General features: G+C 38.1%; 1 protein-coding gene across 3 annotated transcripts in view; it reads left to right on the forward strand.

Moving 5' to 3' along the window:
- Positions 1-10012, forward strand: part of HSD17B6 (hydroxysteroid 17-beta dehydrogenase 6) — a 48276-nt gene extending 38264 nt beyond the window's left edge. For all 3 annotated transcript variants that reach the window (XM_007081517.3, XM_042992561.1, XM_015537288.2), the window contains 3 exons: positions 1536-1794; positions 6402-6565; positions 9578-10012. In XM_007081517.3, coding sequence (XP_007081579.2) covers positions 1536-1794; positions 6402-6565; positions 9578-9795 — 641 coding nt within the window. In that variant the 3' untranslated portion in view covers positions 9796-10012. The remainder of the gene's footprint in view (positions 1-1535; positions 1795-6401; positions 6566-9577) is intronic.
- The last annotated feature ends 7459 nt before the right edge of the window (positions 10013-17471 follow it).

Raw genomic sequence — 17471 nt, forward strand, 5'->3', positions numbered from 1 at the left:
TTTTTTTTTTGCTTTGTGCTGCATTCTGCATAGTTTCCTTTTTCTACATTCCAGCTTATACTTCCTGTTTTCTGCCATGTCTATCTGCTATTAAATCTGTCTACCAAATTACAGTTTGTTAAGATTTTTATTTCTGGAAGTTCTTTTTGGTTCTTTTCCAGATCTGCTTGATCAGTTTTATAATACCTTTATTAATCGTTTTAATCTTTCTTTTATTTTAAAATTATATTTAATATACATATTTATTTATTTTAAAAGTTTATTTATTTTGAGAGAGAGAGAGAGAGAGTACAAGCAGGGGAGGGGCAGAGAGAGGGAGAGAGAATCCCAAGCAAGCTCCACGCTGTGAGTGAGGAGCCCACCATGGGGCTCAGTCTCATAAACCATGAGATCATGACCTGAGCTGAAACCAAGAGTCACACACTTAACTGACTGAGTACCCCAGGTGCCCCTTATATTTAGCATACACATTTTATATTATATGTCTTATAATTCTGGTATCTAATGTCTTTGTGAGTCTTTTTCTGCTGTCTATTCATTTTGCTGGCTCTTGCATATAATGCTTTGTTTCTTTGTGTATTTTGATTTGTGACGGTGAACTGCAATTTTTCTTAGTAGCTCTCTGGTGATTCTCTGTAGTCTGACATGAAGATTCCTCCAGAGAGGATCCATGTTTCCTTCTATCAGGTGTCAGGCACGCTCAGAAGCCATGACCATCTTGAATTGAATCTTGGCTTGATGTTTTGGACTACCCAGGTAGTGGGAATTTGGCTGCAAACTCTCATGAGGGGTGGCTTGTGGTTACGATTCTTCAGTGTTGATTCTTGTCCCCCCTCTCCACAACACCAAAGTTCAAGACAGACAGGTTTTTTAATTTAAAGTTTATTTGTTTATTTTGATAGAGAGAGAGCGAGCGGGGGAGAGGGAGAGAGAGAGAGAGAGAGAGAGAGAGAGAGAGAGAGAGAGAGAGAGAATGAATCCCAGGCAGGCTCTGCACTTTCAGCACAGAGCTTGATGTGGGGTTTGAACTTCCAAACCATGAGATCAGGACCTGAGCTAAAACCAAGAGTCAGGTGCTCAACCAACTAAGCCACCCGGGTGCCCCAAGACAGTTTTACTTTCAGTCCCTGGAAGGACTTTCTGTCTCACTCTGATACTGATAGCATAACCATTAAAAGTCCCAGTTTAACGAAGAAAGTGTTTTTTATTAGGATTCCTACCTTAGGTGGGTCCTGGACCTCATATCTTATTGTGTATGTTTTTTGAGACCATACTGAAATTCACATTTACCCTGGTTGGCAAATACCCTCGAATCAAAAGTGGGCATCGATATTCTATTTACTCTTTCTGGATTCCTGCCTTTTCTTAGCTTTTGGCCTGACCCATTTTACTTTCTTGTTAACTGATGTATTTCAGAACATTAAAAAATATATTTTATTTAACATTTTTTGTTGTTGTCAGCAGGAAGATTGATCAAGGTAAATAGTTCTGCCAATTTTGTCTGAAACTGAATTCCTGCTTTGACTTCGTTTTAGGACTCTGGGGCCTGGTCAACAACGCAGGCATTTTTCACCCACTTTGCTGCACTGAGTGGCTGAAGATAGAGACCTACGTGGATGTCCTCAAAGTGAACCTCATTGGTTTGATGGAGGTGACCTTGAGCATGCTTCCCTTGGTGAGGAAAGCACAGGGGAGGATTGTTAACGTCTCCAGCATTCTGGGAAGAGTTGCTTTCTTTGGAGGAGTTTACTGTAGCTCCAAGTATGGTGTAGAAGCCTTTTCGGATGTTCTGAGGTAATATTCTCTTTTTCTTTCTTTCTTTTTTCTTTTTTTCCTGAGGTAATGTTCTTAAGTTAAAACAAAAGCAACTGTTGAGCACCTTAAATATGTCTTAGGCATTGTGATAATTGCTTTTACCTACGTTATCTTATTTCATTACTCCCCAAATCTTGATTTGTAGATACTATTACTAATCTGGCTTATATAGGAAACTGAGGCTCAGATTCAAGTCTCTTTCCTAAAGTTCACCTGCCGCAACCAGCACTTGGCAGAACTGTGTTTTGACCCTAGGTCTTTGTGTCCTGCCACCACATCATAGTTTAATTCTCGAGATTTTTCTTTAATAAAATTTCATTTCTTAAAAAAATTTTTTTTTGGTGTTTATTTATTTTTGAGAGAGAGAGAGACAGAGTGTGATCCAGGGAGGGGCAGAGAGAGAGGGAGACACAGAATCTGAAGCAGGCTCCAGGCTCCAAGCTGTCAGCACAGAGCCCGATGTGGGGCCTGAACCCACAAACCGTGAGATCATGACCTGAGCTGAAGTTGGACGCTTAACCGACTGAGCCACCCAGGCACCTCAATAAAATTTCATTTCTGAAGAGAAGATAATTATCTTCTTTCCCCCCCAAAGTGAGACTGTCATTGTTTCTCCACGGTGACTCTCTTTTTCTCTGGGTGCTCATCTGTTTTACTCTGTATATCTTTCCTTTATCTAAGAACTTCTTCTCTTAGAACTTCAGTTTGCCACAACCCCTAATGGCCCTGCCTCTACCTCCTGTCTCTTTTTCAGGCATTGTTTCAGCCTTAGTCCCTCTCTATCAGCTGGTTCCTTTTTATATTCCCTGTACATCTTAGTTCCTAAGAGAGAGGACTATTAGCTGTGTTCATTTTCTGTGTGTGCCAGGTGACCTATTACATGACATTTTCGTGCACTTATTATGTGTCAGGCACTGTTGTAAGTACTTTATATCTAATAAGTCATTTATCTTCTTTGAAATCCAATGAGGAAGGTATTATTATTATTATTATTATTATTAAAATTTTTTTTTAACATTTATTCATTTTTGAGAGACAGAGACAGGGTATGAGCAGGGAAGGGGCAGAGAGAGAGGGAGACACAGAATCTGAAGCAGGCTCCACGCTCTGAGCTGTCAGCACAGAGCCCGACACGGGGCTCGAACTCACAAACTGTGAGATCATGACCTGAGCCGAAGTCGGACGCTCAACCTACTGAGCCACCCAGGCGCCCCAAGGAAGGTATTATTTTTATCCTTATTGTACGTATGAGGAAGCTGAGGCACAGAGGTTAATAATTTCCCATGGTCATAACATAGGTAGTAATAGGCAGAGCCACTCTCCAGTCCTAAGTGGCCTTTCCTCTCATCAAGTACCCTCCCTGGTCCAGTCAGCTGTGGACATGATGGTGTAATCATGTGGCACAAAATATTGCTGCACAGGGCGCCTGGGTCGCTTGGTCGGTTAAGCATCCTGCTCTTGATCTTGGCTCGGGTCATGATCTCACAGCTCATGGGATTGAGCCCCACATAGGTCTCTGCACCGACAGTGCAGAGTGCAGATTCTCTCTCTCCCTCTCTCTCTGCCCCTCCCCTGCTCTCTATCTTTCAAAATAAATTAATTAAAAAAAATATTGCTGCTCAGATTCCCCTTTGTCGGGGCTAACTTTAGAACAGTTTCACACGTGGAAATGAGCACGTGTGAGAGAGAGGGAGACACAGATTCCGAAGCAGGCTCTAGGCTCTGAGCCATCAGCACAGAGCCCAACTCAGGACTCGAACTCACTAACTGCGAGATCATGACCTGAGCCGAAGTCAGACACTTAACTAACTAAGCCACCCAGGCGCCCCTATTTTTTTTTTTTAATGTTTATTTATTTTTAAAAGAAAGAGAGTGTGAGTGGGGGAGGAACAGAGAGAGAGAGAGAGGGAGACACAGAATCTGAAGCAGTCTCCAGGCTTTGAACTTGGAACCAGTAAGATCATGACCTAGGCCAAAGTCGGATGCTCAACCGACTGAGCCACCCAGGCACCCCAGCTGTGAATATTTTAGGCACCATGTATTAGATTTCTATGGCTGCTGTGAATTTTGTTTAGAATTCTGTTTTTTTTTTAATGTTTATTTACTCTTGAGACAGAGAGAGACAGCACAAGCATGGGAGGGGCAGAGAGAGAGGGAGACATGGAATCCGAAGCAGGCTCCAGGCTCTGAGTCATCAGCACAGAGTCTGATGTGGGGCTCGAACTCACGGACCACAAGATCATGACTCAAGCCGAAGTCAGACACTTAACCGGCTGAGCTACCCGGTCACCCCAGAATTCTATTTTTTTAAGTATTGTCCACACCCCACATAGGGCTCAAACTCACAACACCAAGATCAAGAGTCTCACACTCTATTGACTGAAGCAGCCAGGTACCCCATGACTGCTGTAATTTACAGTGTCTGAAAACAACACATATTTATTCCCTCACAGTTCTGGAGGCCAAAATCTGAACTCAGTATTACTGGACCAAAATCAAGTTGTTGACAGGGCCAGCCTCCTTCTGAAGGCTCTAGGGGAGAATCTGTTCCTTGCTTCTTGCACTTCTGCTGGCTCTCTGCATTCCTTGGCTTGTGACTGCATCACTCCAGTCTCTGCCTCCATGGTCATGTTACCTTCTCTTTCTCTGTTGGCCTTCAAATCTGCCTCTGTCTTATAAGGATAATTGTGATTGCACTTAGTGCAAACCCAGATTATCCAGCATAGTCTCCCTATCTCAAGATCCTTAACTTAATTTCAATCACAAAGTCTTTGCCACACAGGGTAACATTTATAGATTCCAGGGATTAGGACCTGATACTTTTGGGGGCTGTTATTTAGCCTACCACATGCCATGACTGGTAGATATCTCTTATAATATACATATTGTATTATCTGCCTAGGAAGGGAATAGGGAAATAACTGAGGAAGTTACATGAGTTGTTACCATGTGATGAGCACTTTGCCTGGCTTCCAGTTTAACTGACATTTTGTTTATCTCCCTGGGGCTGCTGCCTGCTGATATACCGCCACTCACAACTGGTTTCTCAAACCCCTTGACTCATTCCCAGACCAAGAACAAAGACCTGTCCATCCAATATTCAAATCATGAATTCCTTTAGAAAATTCCAGCATGCCTTAATTGTGCTAAGGCTGAACAGGGAAAGGAAGTTTTGTCCCACATATGAGTTGGAGTTTTAAAGGGAATGTAGATGTTGTGGTGTGATGGGAATCACAGTGAGGAAGCTACAAGGGGAAGTGAAATTTTAGGGTGGCTTGCATAGCCCTCCCTCTTTCCCAGCACACACAGGTACCTGGAGAATCTTTCTCACATGGAAGGTTTTAGATTTTGCTTTGATAAGGTAGGCTCTTCCATTAGAATAGTGGTTTTTAACCTTTAGGATGCCTCAGAGCCACCCGGAAGGCTTATTCAAACACATTCACCCCCAGATTTTCTGACCTAATAAATCTGGACTGGAGCCCAGTAATTTGCATTTCTAACAGGCTCCCAAGACGCTGATGTTGCCATTTATCTGGGGTGCACAATTTGAGAACCACTCTCTGCTTTAGAGGGTCATGATGCTTTGTGTTCTATATTCTTATGGACCATTATTTCAAAGATTTCTCCTTGACATAGCTTGGGCTTCATCTGCTCCAGCGAGGCTACTTGAACCTCTAGATTAGGGAACACCCCTTATCACTGTCTGCTGAACACCTAGAGTATACCTCTCCTGTGGTGCACAATGCCATCCTACTTCTGGTGAAGGCAGTGCTTAGCACAGTGCCTGCTACATACTCAGCCCCTGATCAATATTTTGGAACTGTTTTTGAACTAACATGAATATTCTGGAATGACCAATGAGTTGCAATTTTAATGCCCATATCATATTCTGTTAATGTTCTCTTGGAGTCTTAGAACATATGGTCATTTTTCAGAGGCCCATGCTTTTGTGAGTACAATTCCTATTACCTGCTACTCTGCTCTTCCCCTTTCTTTACTTGGAAATCTCTTTATCCTTCAAGGCTCACCTGAAACATTCTTCCTCATTGAAGCCTTCCCTGACTCCGTCAGAAAATCTGTATACCTCCTGCTCTCTGCTCATGTAGCCCCTGGAATACCTCTGCTTTATAATTCTTTTGAGTTGTGTTATAATTATTTGCTTACTTGTTGGACTCCCTTACTGTGAGCTTTTTTGAGGCAAGCAACTGAGCCTTAATTTTCTGAGACTGTGCATGTAAAATACTTAGCACAGTAGCTGCTCTAAAAATGCTAATTTTCTTTATTATTCCTTGTATTCTGCATGGCTTGACTGTCTAACATGTGGTAGGTACTTAATAACTCTGTGAAAAGAGGGGCTGTAGAATTGAATGGTTATGGCAGTTTATATAATCATGTCCCAATTTTTGGACCTAGGGATATTTAAAATTTTGGTTTTTTCCTCTCCATTTCTTTATCCTTTAAAATATTCAGTAGAGATGTTTTTATAACCCGTTTTGTTTTGTTTTGTTTTGTTTTGTTTCCTCCCTGAGAGCATTGAAATGTGCTGTCTCTCAATCAAGAGTTAACTCTAGGGTTTTTATTTTCAGGCGTGAGCTTCAACATTTTAGGGTGAAAATCAGCATCGTTGAACCTGGCTACTTCAGAACTGGAATGACAGATCTGCCGTGGTCCTTAGGGAGAATAAAGCAAGCCTGGGAAGAAGTCCCTGCGCATATTAAGGAGGCCTATGGACAGAAGTTTTTTGATGCCCGTGAGCTTTTCTTTTCATAGGATAATTGATAACCTTGCATGAGAAAGGGGAAAGAGGGTTGGTGGGGAATGATTGGCAGGCTCTGAGAACTGAGAACTAAGAACTGTTTAAGGAAACAAAGCCTTCCTGGGACCAGAGGGATTTGAGAAGGTCCCAGGGCTCTCATGGTTGGCTTGGTGATGAGGAAGAGGTTATATTGACAGCTTAGGGGCAAGGCCTGTGCTGCCTTGTCACCTACAGGCCTGGCCACCTGACCACTAGGGAGGTATTACATGGTTAGAGACATGGAACTTCTGGGTCTCGAGAAAGGGGTGCCCCTCTGTAGTTTGGCAAGGCTGGCGTGGGAGGTCTGCACAACTGAAATACAGTCTTTTTGGTAACAAAGGGCCCAGCTACAACTCCATTCTTACTGTGGGAGGAGGGTGTGTGTGTGTAAGTAGAGGGCAGTGGGTGAGAGCCAGCTTTGCAGGGCCCTATTGACGGTGTCCAGAGACTAGAAGTCATGTGCAGGCCTTAGGAGCTTCATGGGAGTGAGATGGTTCAATTTCTTGTAAGAATGTCATCCTTAGGACCTGGAAGAGGAGGCAGTTTGGGGGTAAAGGCAAGGCAGTCTTCTTAGTAGAAGTAAGTCATGCACATCAATATGGGGTTTCACCTTCTGGGGAAAGCGATGCTTTTTCTTCAAAGAAGTCAGCAGCTTGCCAAGGCCCAAGGCAGCAGCTCTCCTTTCCATTTCATGAAAGGATCCTGCGATGGGTGGGTAGCAGCAGCCCTGTCACTGGCTTTGAGTGATATTGTAGTCCAGAGAAAAGAAGGCAGACAGAAGACTCCCAACCTACAGCACTGTCTTCTGGCCTAAGAGGGTGACCATTAACACAGCATTGTCTTCTGGCCTAAGAGGGTGACCATTAACACAGCATTGTCTTCTGGCCTAAGAGGGTGACCATTAACACAGGAGAGAATTGGGTCAAGAAAAAGCTGCACAAAACAGTGCTTGAGCCTCTCAGAATTCATAGCAGGCCAGGGCACCACAGTTTCTAACATGCCAGAGGGCCAGCTACTGTTGTAAACTTTTCCCCACCTAAGGTTTTCAACTGTGTATTAGGGAATTTTTTTCTCTTGTAGATATATAATAGTTTGACAATAGAAATGAAGAGGAAAACAGAATTTATTGTAGTGACATTATGTAAAGTATATATGGATATAAAAGGATATATGTATTTCATGATTTAAAAGGAGTTGAGAGGTGCCTGGGTAGTTTAGTCGGTTGAGCGTCCGACTTTGGCTTAGGTCACAATCTCGTGGTTCTTGAGTTCGAGCCCCACGTTGGGCTTTGTGCTGACAGCTCAGAGCCTGGAGCCTGGTTCATATTCTGTGTAATCTTAAGTGTAATCTTCTGTGTAATCTTAAGTGTAATCTTAAATTTTCTGGTTCCCACATTAAAAAAAAAAAAGGAAACTGGTGAAATTAATTTTAGTAGCACAGTTTATTTAATCCTGCCTATCCAAGATACTATGATTTTGGCATTCATTTATTTATCATCAATGAAAAGTTGTTAATAAGGTATTTTATATTCTTTTTCTTATTAGTCTTTGAAACTTGGTATGTATTTTTTTTTAAGTTTATTTACTTAGAGAGAGAGACAGAGAGAGAGAGAGAGAGAGAGAGAGAGAGACAGACAGACAGACAGACACGGGGCAGGGCAGAGAGAGAGGGAGACAGAATCCAAAACAGGCTTGGCACTGCCTGCCCAGAGCCTGACTTGGGGCTTGAACTCATAAACCATGAGATCATGACCTGAGCGAAAACCAAGAGTTGGATACTTAACCAACTGAGCCACCCAGGTGCCCCAATATGTATTTTATACTTATAGCATATCTCAATTTGGATGCTAAATTTTCCTAGGAAACACTTCATCTGTAGATTAATAAAATTTATAGTTGCCAGCAGCGTTATTCATAATATTCCCAAAGTGGAAACAACTTAAATGTCTACCAACTAATGAATGGGTAAACAAAAGGTCATATAATGAATATAAAGTCATATAATGAATATAGTCATATATATATATATATATATATATATATATATATATATATATATATAATGAATATTGAATATTATTTGGCAATAAAAAGGAGTGAAATACTCATACATGCTACAGCATGGATGAAGTTTGAAAACATTTTGCTTAGTGAAAAGAAGCCAGTCCCAAAAGATCACAAAGTATAATTCTATTTATATGAAATGTCCAGAAAAAGCAATCCCCAGAGACAACAGGTAGATTGGTGGTTGCCTAGGACTGGTTGGGTTGGCAGAAAATGGTAGTGACTGCTAATAGGTACAAGTTTTCTTTTAGGGATGATGAGAATGTTCTAAACTTAGATTGGGTGGGTGGTTGCACAATTCTGAATATACTAAAAGTCATTGACTTGTACACTTTATTTATTTATTTATTTATTTAATGTTTACTTACTTATTTTAAGAGCGAGAGAGAGCAGGGGAGGGGCATAGAGAGAGGGAGACAGAGAATCTCAAGCTGACAGCACAGAATCCAACACGGGGATCGAACTCACGAACTGTGAGCCAAAATCAAGAGTCTGACGCTTACCCAACTGAGCCACCCACACACCCCAACTTGTACACTTTAAATGGCTGAATTTTATGGTTTATGAATTATAACTCAATAAGCTGTTAAAATGTTTCCAGTTGCAAAAGTAGATTCACATACCTATGTTGTTCCAAAAATGCTAAAATGTTTTCCAATGGTGGAATTGAGGTTTAAAATGAAAATGAAAATTTAAAAATTCAGTTTTTAGTCATACTAGCTATATTTTAAGTGCTCAGCAGCTGCATTTGGCTATTGGCTGCCACTGGGAAGCGTAGGTCTGATTAGCCTAATCCTTGTAGAAATTAAATGTAGTTAGACTTCTGTGACTGTATATAACTGGAGCTTAACATTAAAATCCAAAGAATAAGATTGTTGACCACCATTTCTCTTTTTGGATACAGATCACAATGGCGTCAAACAAGGGCTGTTGAGATGTAGCACAAACCTGAACCTGGTCACTGACTGCATGGAACACGCTCTGATATCTGTGCATCCCCGTACTCGATATTCAGCTGGCTGGGATTCTCAGTTTTTCTTCATTCCTCTGTCTTATTTACCTACGTCACTGGCAGACTACATATTGACTAGATCTTGGCCCAAACCAGCCCAGGCAGTCTAAAGAAAACTGGTTTGATGGCTCTTGAAATGAAGAAGACAAAGTCTGAAATTGATCATTAGTGTCTCAGTAATCCTTATTAGGAACTAACATGTTTATATTCTAGATATCCAAAGCTTATTCCTTTAGGTGATGAATTTTTATTACTTTAAGCATTTTTTGATGAGGATATTTCCAAAATGCATCATTCTTCTTTACCTTATTAAACAGAGTAGACTGAAAACAATTCAACTTGTCTTGATGTTATTTCTTTATGTAAATGAATACTTGTTCTATGCCATGGTACACTATTGCTCAAGGACTATTGAGAAATACATGGTCCTGTTTATCCTTACTTGAAATTGATTTGTACTATGATACTTTTTTTTTTTTAAGTTTATTTATTTATTTTGAAAAGAGCAAGGGAGGGGAGGGACAGAGAGAGGGAGACAGAAGATCCGAAGCAAGCTTTGTGCTGACAGCAGAGAGCCTGACATGGCTCAAACTCACAAACCATGAGATCATGACCCAAGCCAAAGTCAGACGTTTAACTGACTGAGCCACCTAGGTGCCCCTGATTTTCAATTTTTTAAATCAAAATAATATACACATACATACTTAAATGTTCAGTTAATACTCAAAAGCTTAAAAATAAAAAATATCAGTTTCCCACCCTTCATTGCGGCTCCTCAGAGGTCAATGCTTTCAACTTTTAGCTATTTCTTCTGCTATTAACCTCTATATTTGTAAATAATATAGTGTCCGTTTTTTAAATTTAAATTTTAGTTAGTTAATATAAAGTGCAATATTGGTTTCAGGAGTAGAATTCAATGTCTTATCACTTACATACAACACCCAGTGCTCATCACAAGTGCTCTCCCTAGTACACATCACCCATCGAGCCCATCTCCCACCTACCTCCCTCCATCAACCCTTAGTTTGTATTCTGTCATTAAGAGTTTCTTGCAGTTTGTTTCCCTCTCTCCCCCCCCACCCTTCCCATATGTTCATCTGTTTTGTTTCTTAAATTCCACATATGAGTGAAATCATATGGTGTTTGTCTTTCTCCGATTATTTCACTTGTCATAATACATTCTAGCTCCATCCATGTTGCTGCAAATGGCAAGATTTCATTCTTCTTGATGGCTGAGTAATATTCCAGTGTGCGTGCGTGTGTGTGTGTGTGTGTGTGTGTGTGTGTGTATATCAATCACATCTTCTTTGTCCATTCATTAATTGATGGACATGTTGTCTCTCTCCATAGTTTGGCTATTATTGATAATGTTACTATAAACATTGGGGTGCATGTACCCCTTCAAACCTGTATTTTTATATCCTTTGGGTAAATACCTAATAGTGCAATTGCTGGATCATAGGGTAGTTCTATTTTTAGTTTTCTGAGGAACCTCCATACAGTTCTCCAGAGTGGCTGCACCAGTTTGCATTCCCACCAACAGTAAGAGGGTTCCCCTTTCTCCACATCCTCGCCAACACCTGTTGTTTCTTGTTAATTTTAGCCATTCTGACAGGTGTGAGGTGTGACAGGTAAAGAACTGATGTTTTTTATTTTTAAGCTTTTGAGTATTAACTGAACATTTAAGTATGTATGTGTATATTATTTTGATTTAAAAAGTTAAAAATCAGGGGCGCCTAGGTGGCTCAGTCAGTTAAGCGTCTTTGGCTTGGGTCAAAAACCATTGTGGTTTTGATTTGTATTTCCCTGATGAGGAGTACTGTTGAACAACTTTTCATGTGTCTGTTAGCCATCTGGATGTCATTTGGAACAGATGTCTTGGAAAAGTATCTATTCATGTCTTCTGTCCATTTCTTAACTGGATTGTTTGTTTTTTGGGTGTTGAGTTTGATAAATTCTTTATACATTTTGGATACTGATGCTTTATCAGATATGTTATTTGCAAATATCTTGTCCCATTCTATAGGCTTCCTTTTAGTTTGATTGTTTCCTTTGCTGTGCAGAAGCTTTTTATCTTGATGAGGTCCCAATAGTTCATGGTTCCTTTTGTTTCTCTTGCCTTCGGTGATATGTCTAGTAAGAAGTTGCTGTGGCCAGGGTCAAAGAGGTTGTTGTCTGTGTTCTCTAGGATTTTGATGGTTTCCTGTCTCACATTTAGGTCTTTCACCCATTTTGAATTTATTTTTGTGTATGGTGTAAGAAAGTGGCCCACTTTCATTCTTCTGCATGTTGCTGACCAGTTTTCCCAGCACCATTTGTTGAAGAGACTATCTTTTTTTCCATTGGATATTCTTTCCTGCTTTTGTTGAAGATTAGTTGACCATATAGTTGTGGGTCCATTTCTGGGTTTTCTTTTCTGTTCCATTGATCTATATGTCTGTTTTTGTGCCAGTACCATACTGTCTTGATGACTACAACTTTGTAATATAGCTTGAAATCTGGAGTCATGATGCCTTCAGTTTTGTTTTTGTATACTGTTATTTCTTGATTTATTAATTTTAGACATTCTCAATTGATTTTCTATTGAGGAAAATCCTGTTGATTTTCCCATTAGATTATATAAAGGCCACTTGATTGGCCATTTCCCCACCCCCATATTTTAAATATAATTTTATCTCATTTTCAGTCAAATTAATAGTGTTTGCATTGTTAAGTGAATATTGCTTATTGTTTATTCAAGTATTTTTCCTTTATAGTACCATTTTTTTTGTTTTTCTTAGAGTTAATTATTGCCTGCTTTTTTACTTACATGGTTTTTAATTTATTTTAATTTTTTTTATTCTCTCAGTTGTCAGAATTCTATCAGTAGTGTTTTTAGATAGTTAAACTATAGAATTATTCATTCCATTTCAACTGATTCAATACAGGATCACCCTTTGATTTAGTCATCATGTCTTTGTAGTCTCATTTAATCTATAATAGTTTCTTAATTAAAAAAATCTTTTATGATACTGACCTTTTTGAAGAGTACTAGGTATTTTCTAAAGCATCCCCCCATTTGCATTGTATATTCTGTCCTCATGATCAAATCCATTTTATACATTTTGGCAGAAATGCCACAGAAGTAATATTGTGTCTCTCTCAATGCATCATATCAGTGGGCAAAGATGTCAGTTTATCTCATTATTGGTGCTGTAGTTAAGTTTGAACCCTTGGTTAAAATAGAGCCCGCCAAGTTTCTCCACTATAAAGTTAATTTTTTTTGTAATTAATAAATAATTTGTGAGGGTGTTTTGAGATTATATAAATGTCCTATACCTCATCAAATTTTTACCGGCTAATTTTAGAATTATTAATGTTTCTTTTAAAAATCAGTTATTACTTTGATGATTATGAATGGTGACTTTAAATTCCCTCATTACATCTACATTTACAAGTTGAAATTTCCATCTCCTTTATTTTTTATTATAAAAATGGATTCATGGATTCTTATTTTATTCAGTTAGTTATAAACCATTTCTGTCATTGTTTCATATTTTTAGAATTCCTATACCCATCCAACGATAACAAATATCTACCGGTTGGGAGTTTGATTATTTACTTGTGTTGTTTTGTCTTTAAACTATATAGTTTGTAGTTTCATATGTAGTCAAAGTACTTCTTCCAAACATTAATTTTTTCCCCCATTCAGTGTTTATTATTCATTTGAAATATAGTTTGGTGTATTTTTTTCTTGTTAGTATTTAATTTATCTTTTCTCCCCTTGCTTGCTCATTGATTTTATTTTTTGAATACATAAAACATTAACATGATTCTGAAGTCAAACCTTATAGTGAGGTAAATCTCAGACATTATATAGGAACTGTAATTTTTAAAAATGTTATCATTTGTGTTGCAATAGCAACAACAAAAATATAAAATACCTAGGAATCCTTTATTTATTTATTTATTTATTTATTTATTTATTTATTTATTTATTCCAGGTAAGTTTTTTTTTAAATGTTTATTTTTGAAAGAGAGAGAGAGAGCATGCACTAGCAGGGGACATTTTGACAATATTTATTCTGACAAATGAACATGGAATATTTTTCCATTTTTTTGTGTCTTCTTCAATTTCTTTCATAAGTTTTCTGTAGTTTTCAGTGTATATATTTTTCACCTCTTTGGTTAGGTTTATTTCTAGGTATTTTATGGGTTTTGGTGCAATCATAAATGGGATTGATTACTTGATTTCTCTTTCTGCTTCTTCATTATTGGGGTATAGAAATGCAACTGGTTTTTGTGCATTGATTTTTTATCCTGTGACTTTGCTGACTTTATGGATCAGTTCTAGCAGTTTTTTTGTGGAATCTTTTGGGTTTTCCATAGAGTATCATTTGGTCTATGAATAGTGAAAGTTTGACTTCCTCCTTGTCAAGTTAGATGCCTTTTATTCCTTTGTGTTGTCTGATTGCTGAGGTTAGGACTTCCAATCCTATGTTGAATAACAGTGGTGAGAGTGGACATTGTTGTGTTCCTGACCTTAGAGGGAAAGCTTGAGTTTTTCCCCATTGAGGATGATATTAGTGGTGGGTCTTTCATATATGGTTTTTATGTTCTTGAGGTGTGATCCTTCTATCCCTACTTTCTTGAGGGCTTTTATCAAGAAAGGATGCTGTATTTTGTCAAGTGCTTTCTTTGCATCTATTGAGAGGATCATGTGGTTCTTGTCCTTTCTTTTATTGATGTGATGTATCACATTTGTTGATTCACAGATATTGAATCAGCCCTGCATCCCAGGTATAAATACCACTTGATCGTGGTGAATAATTCTTTTAATGTATTGTTGGATCCGGTTGGCTAGTATCTTGTTGAAGATTTTTCATCCATGTTCATCAGGGAAATTGGTCTGTAGTTCTCCTTTTTAGTGGGATCTTTGGTTTGGGAATCAAGGTAAGGCTGGCTTCATAGAATGAGTTTGGACGTTTTCCTTCCATTTCTATTTTTTGGAACAGCTTCAAAAGGATATGTGTTAACTCTTCTTTAAATGGTTGGTAGAATTCCCCTGGAAAGCCATCTGACCCTGGACTCTTGGTATTTTGGAAGAATTTTGATTACTAATTCAATTTCTTTACTGGTTATGAGTCTGTTCAAATTTTCTATTTCTTATTTAAGTTTTGGTAGTTCATCTGTTTCTAGGAATTTGTCCATTTCTTCCAGATTTCCCAATTTATTGGCATATAATTGTTCATAATATTCTCATTGTTTGTTTTTCTGCCGTGTTGGTTGTGATCTCTCCTCTTTCATTCTTGATTTTATTTATTTGGGTCCCTTCCTTTTTCTTTTTGGTCAAACTGGCTAGGAGTTTATCAATTTTCTTAATTCTTTCAAAGAAGCAGCTTTTGTTTTCATTGATGTGTTCTGTTGTTTTGTTTTGTTTTTGTAGATAGCATTGAATTCTGCTCTAATCTTTATTATATCCCATCTTCTGCTGGTTTTGAGTTTTATTTGCTGTTCTTTTTCCAGCTCTTTAAGGTGTAAGGTGAAAGGAGACCTTTATTCCTTCTTTAGGAAAGCCTGGATTGCTATATACTTCCCTTTTATGATTGCCTTTGCATCCCAGAGGTTTTGGGCTGTGGTGTTATCATTTTCATTGGCTCCTTGTACTTTTTAATTTCCTCTTTAACTTTTTGTTTAGCCCATTCATTCTTTAGTAGGATGTTCTTTAGTTTCCAGGTATTTGTTGTCTTTCCAAATTCTTTCTTGTGGTTGATTTTGAGTTTCATAGCATTGTGGTCTGAAAATATGCATGGTATGATCTCGATCTTTTTGTACTTATTGAGGGCTGATTTGTATCCCAGTATGTGATCTGTTCTGGAGAATGTTCCGTGTGCACTTGAGAAGAATATGTATTCTGCTGCTTTAGGATGAAATATTCTGAATATATCTGTTAAGTCCATCCCGTCCAGTGTGTCACTCAAAGTCATTGTTTCCTTGTTGATTTTCTGTTTAGATGATCTGTCCATTGTTGTAAGTGGGATGTTGAAGTGCCCTACTATTATGGTACTTTATCAATGAGTTTCTGTATGTTTGTGATTAATTGATTAAATATTTGGTTGCTCACATGTTTGGAGCATATATGTTTACAATTGTTAGACCTTCTTGGTGGATAGACCCCTTAATTATGATATAATGCCCTTCTTCATCTCTTGTTACAGTCTTTATTTTAAAATCTAGATTGTCTGGTATAAGTATGGCTACTCTGACTTTCTTTTGGTGACCATTAGCATGATAGATGCTTTTCCATACCTTTACTTTCAATCTGAAGGTGTCTTTAGGTCTCAAATGGGTCTCTTGTAAACAACATATAGATGGATCTTGTTTTCTTGTCCATTCTGTTACCTTATGTCTTTTGATTGGAGTGTTTAGTCTACTGACATTTAGAGTGAGTACTGAAAGTTATGAATTTATTGCCATTGTGTTGCCTGCAGAGTTGGAGTTTCTGGTAGTGTTCTCTGGTCCTTTCTAGTCTTTGTTGCTTTTGGTCTTTTTTGTTTTATTTTGTCTTTTCTCCCCTCAGAGAGTCCCCCTTAAAATTTCTTGCAGGGCTGGTTTAGTGGTCATGAACTCCTTTAGTTTTTGTTTGTCTGGGAAACTTTTTTATCCCTCCTTCTAGTTTGAATGACAGCCTTGCTGGATAAAGAATTCTTGGTTGCATATTTTTCTGATTTCAGCATATTGAATATATCCTGCCACTCGTTTCTGGCCTGCCAAGTTTCTGTGGATAGGTCTGCTGTGAACCTGATCTGTCTTCCCTTGTAGGTTAAGGACTTTTTTCCCCTTGCTTGTTTCATGATTCTTTTCTTTTCTGTGTATTTTGTGAATTTGACTATGGTATCCCTTATTGATGTTCGATTTTTGTTAAGTCTACTGGGAGTTCTCTGTGCTTCCTGAATTTTGATGTCTGTGTCTTCCCCCAGGTTAGGGAAGTTTTCTGCTATGATTTGCTCACATAAACCATCTGCCCCTTTTCCTCTCTCTTCATTTTCTGGGACCCCTATGATTCTGATGTTATTCCTTTTTAATGAGTCACTGAGTTCTCTAATTCTTATATTGTGCTCTTTTACCTAGTTTCCCTCTTTTTTTTCTGCTTCCTTATTCTCCATAAGTTTGTCTTCTGTATCACTGATTCGCTGCTCTACTTCATCCATCCTTGCCACCGTGGCATCCATTTGGATTGCATCTCAGTTACAACATTTTTAATTTCATCCTGACTAGATTTTACTTATTTTATCTTCGCAGAAATGGATTCTATGCTTTTTTCAACCCCAGCTAGTATTATCATGATTCTAAATTTTGGTTCAGACATCTTGTCTGTAACTGTGTTGATTAAGTCCCTGGCTGTCATTTCTTCCTGTTCTTTCTTTTGGGGTGAATTCCTTTGTTTTATCATTTTGGAGGAAGAAAAAGAATTAATAAAATAAAAATTAAAAAATTAAAAACAACACAAAATAAGGAATGCTATATCTTAGGTGTGTTTTTGTTTGGTTGTTGAAAGAAGCTTGATAGCACAGAGAGAAAAGGGAAAGAAGAGAAAAGAAAAAAAAGGAAAACATTTGAAAATTTAAAAAATGAATACAATAAAACAGAATAAAATCAAATGATGAAAGTAAAATAGAATAGAAGAAAATTACAAAAACATAAACCATAGTAGAAAAATTTAAGGAAAAATATTTTTTATTAAAATGGAAAATAAAAATAAAATTTTCTCTTTCTATATTCAAGAATAAGAAAAGAAGAAAAAGAA

The sequence above is a fragment of the Panthera tigris genome, chromosome B4 (genome assembly GCF_018350195.1).
Source record: "Panthera tigris isolate Pti1 chromosome B4, P.tigris_Pti1_mat1.1, whole genome shotgun sequence".
Taxonomy (NCBI): Eukaryota; Metazoa; Chordata; class Mammalia; order Carnivora; family Felidae; genus Panthera; species Panthera tigris.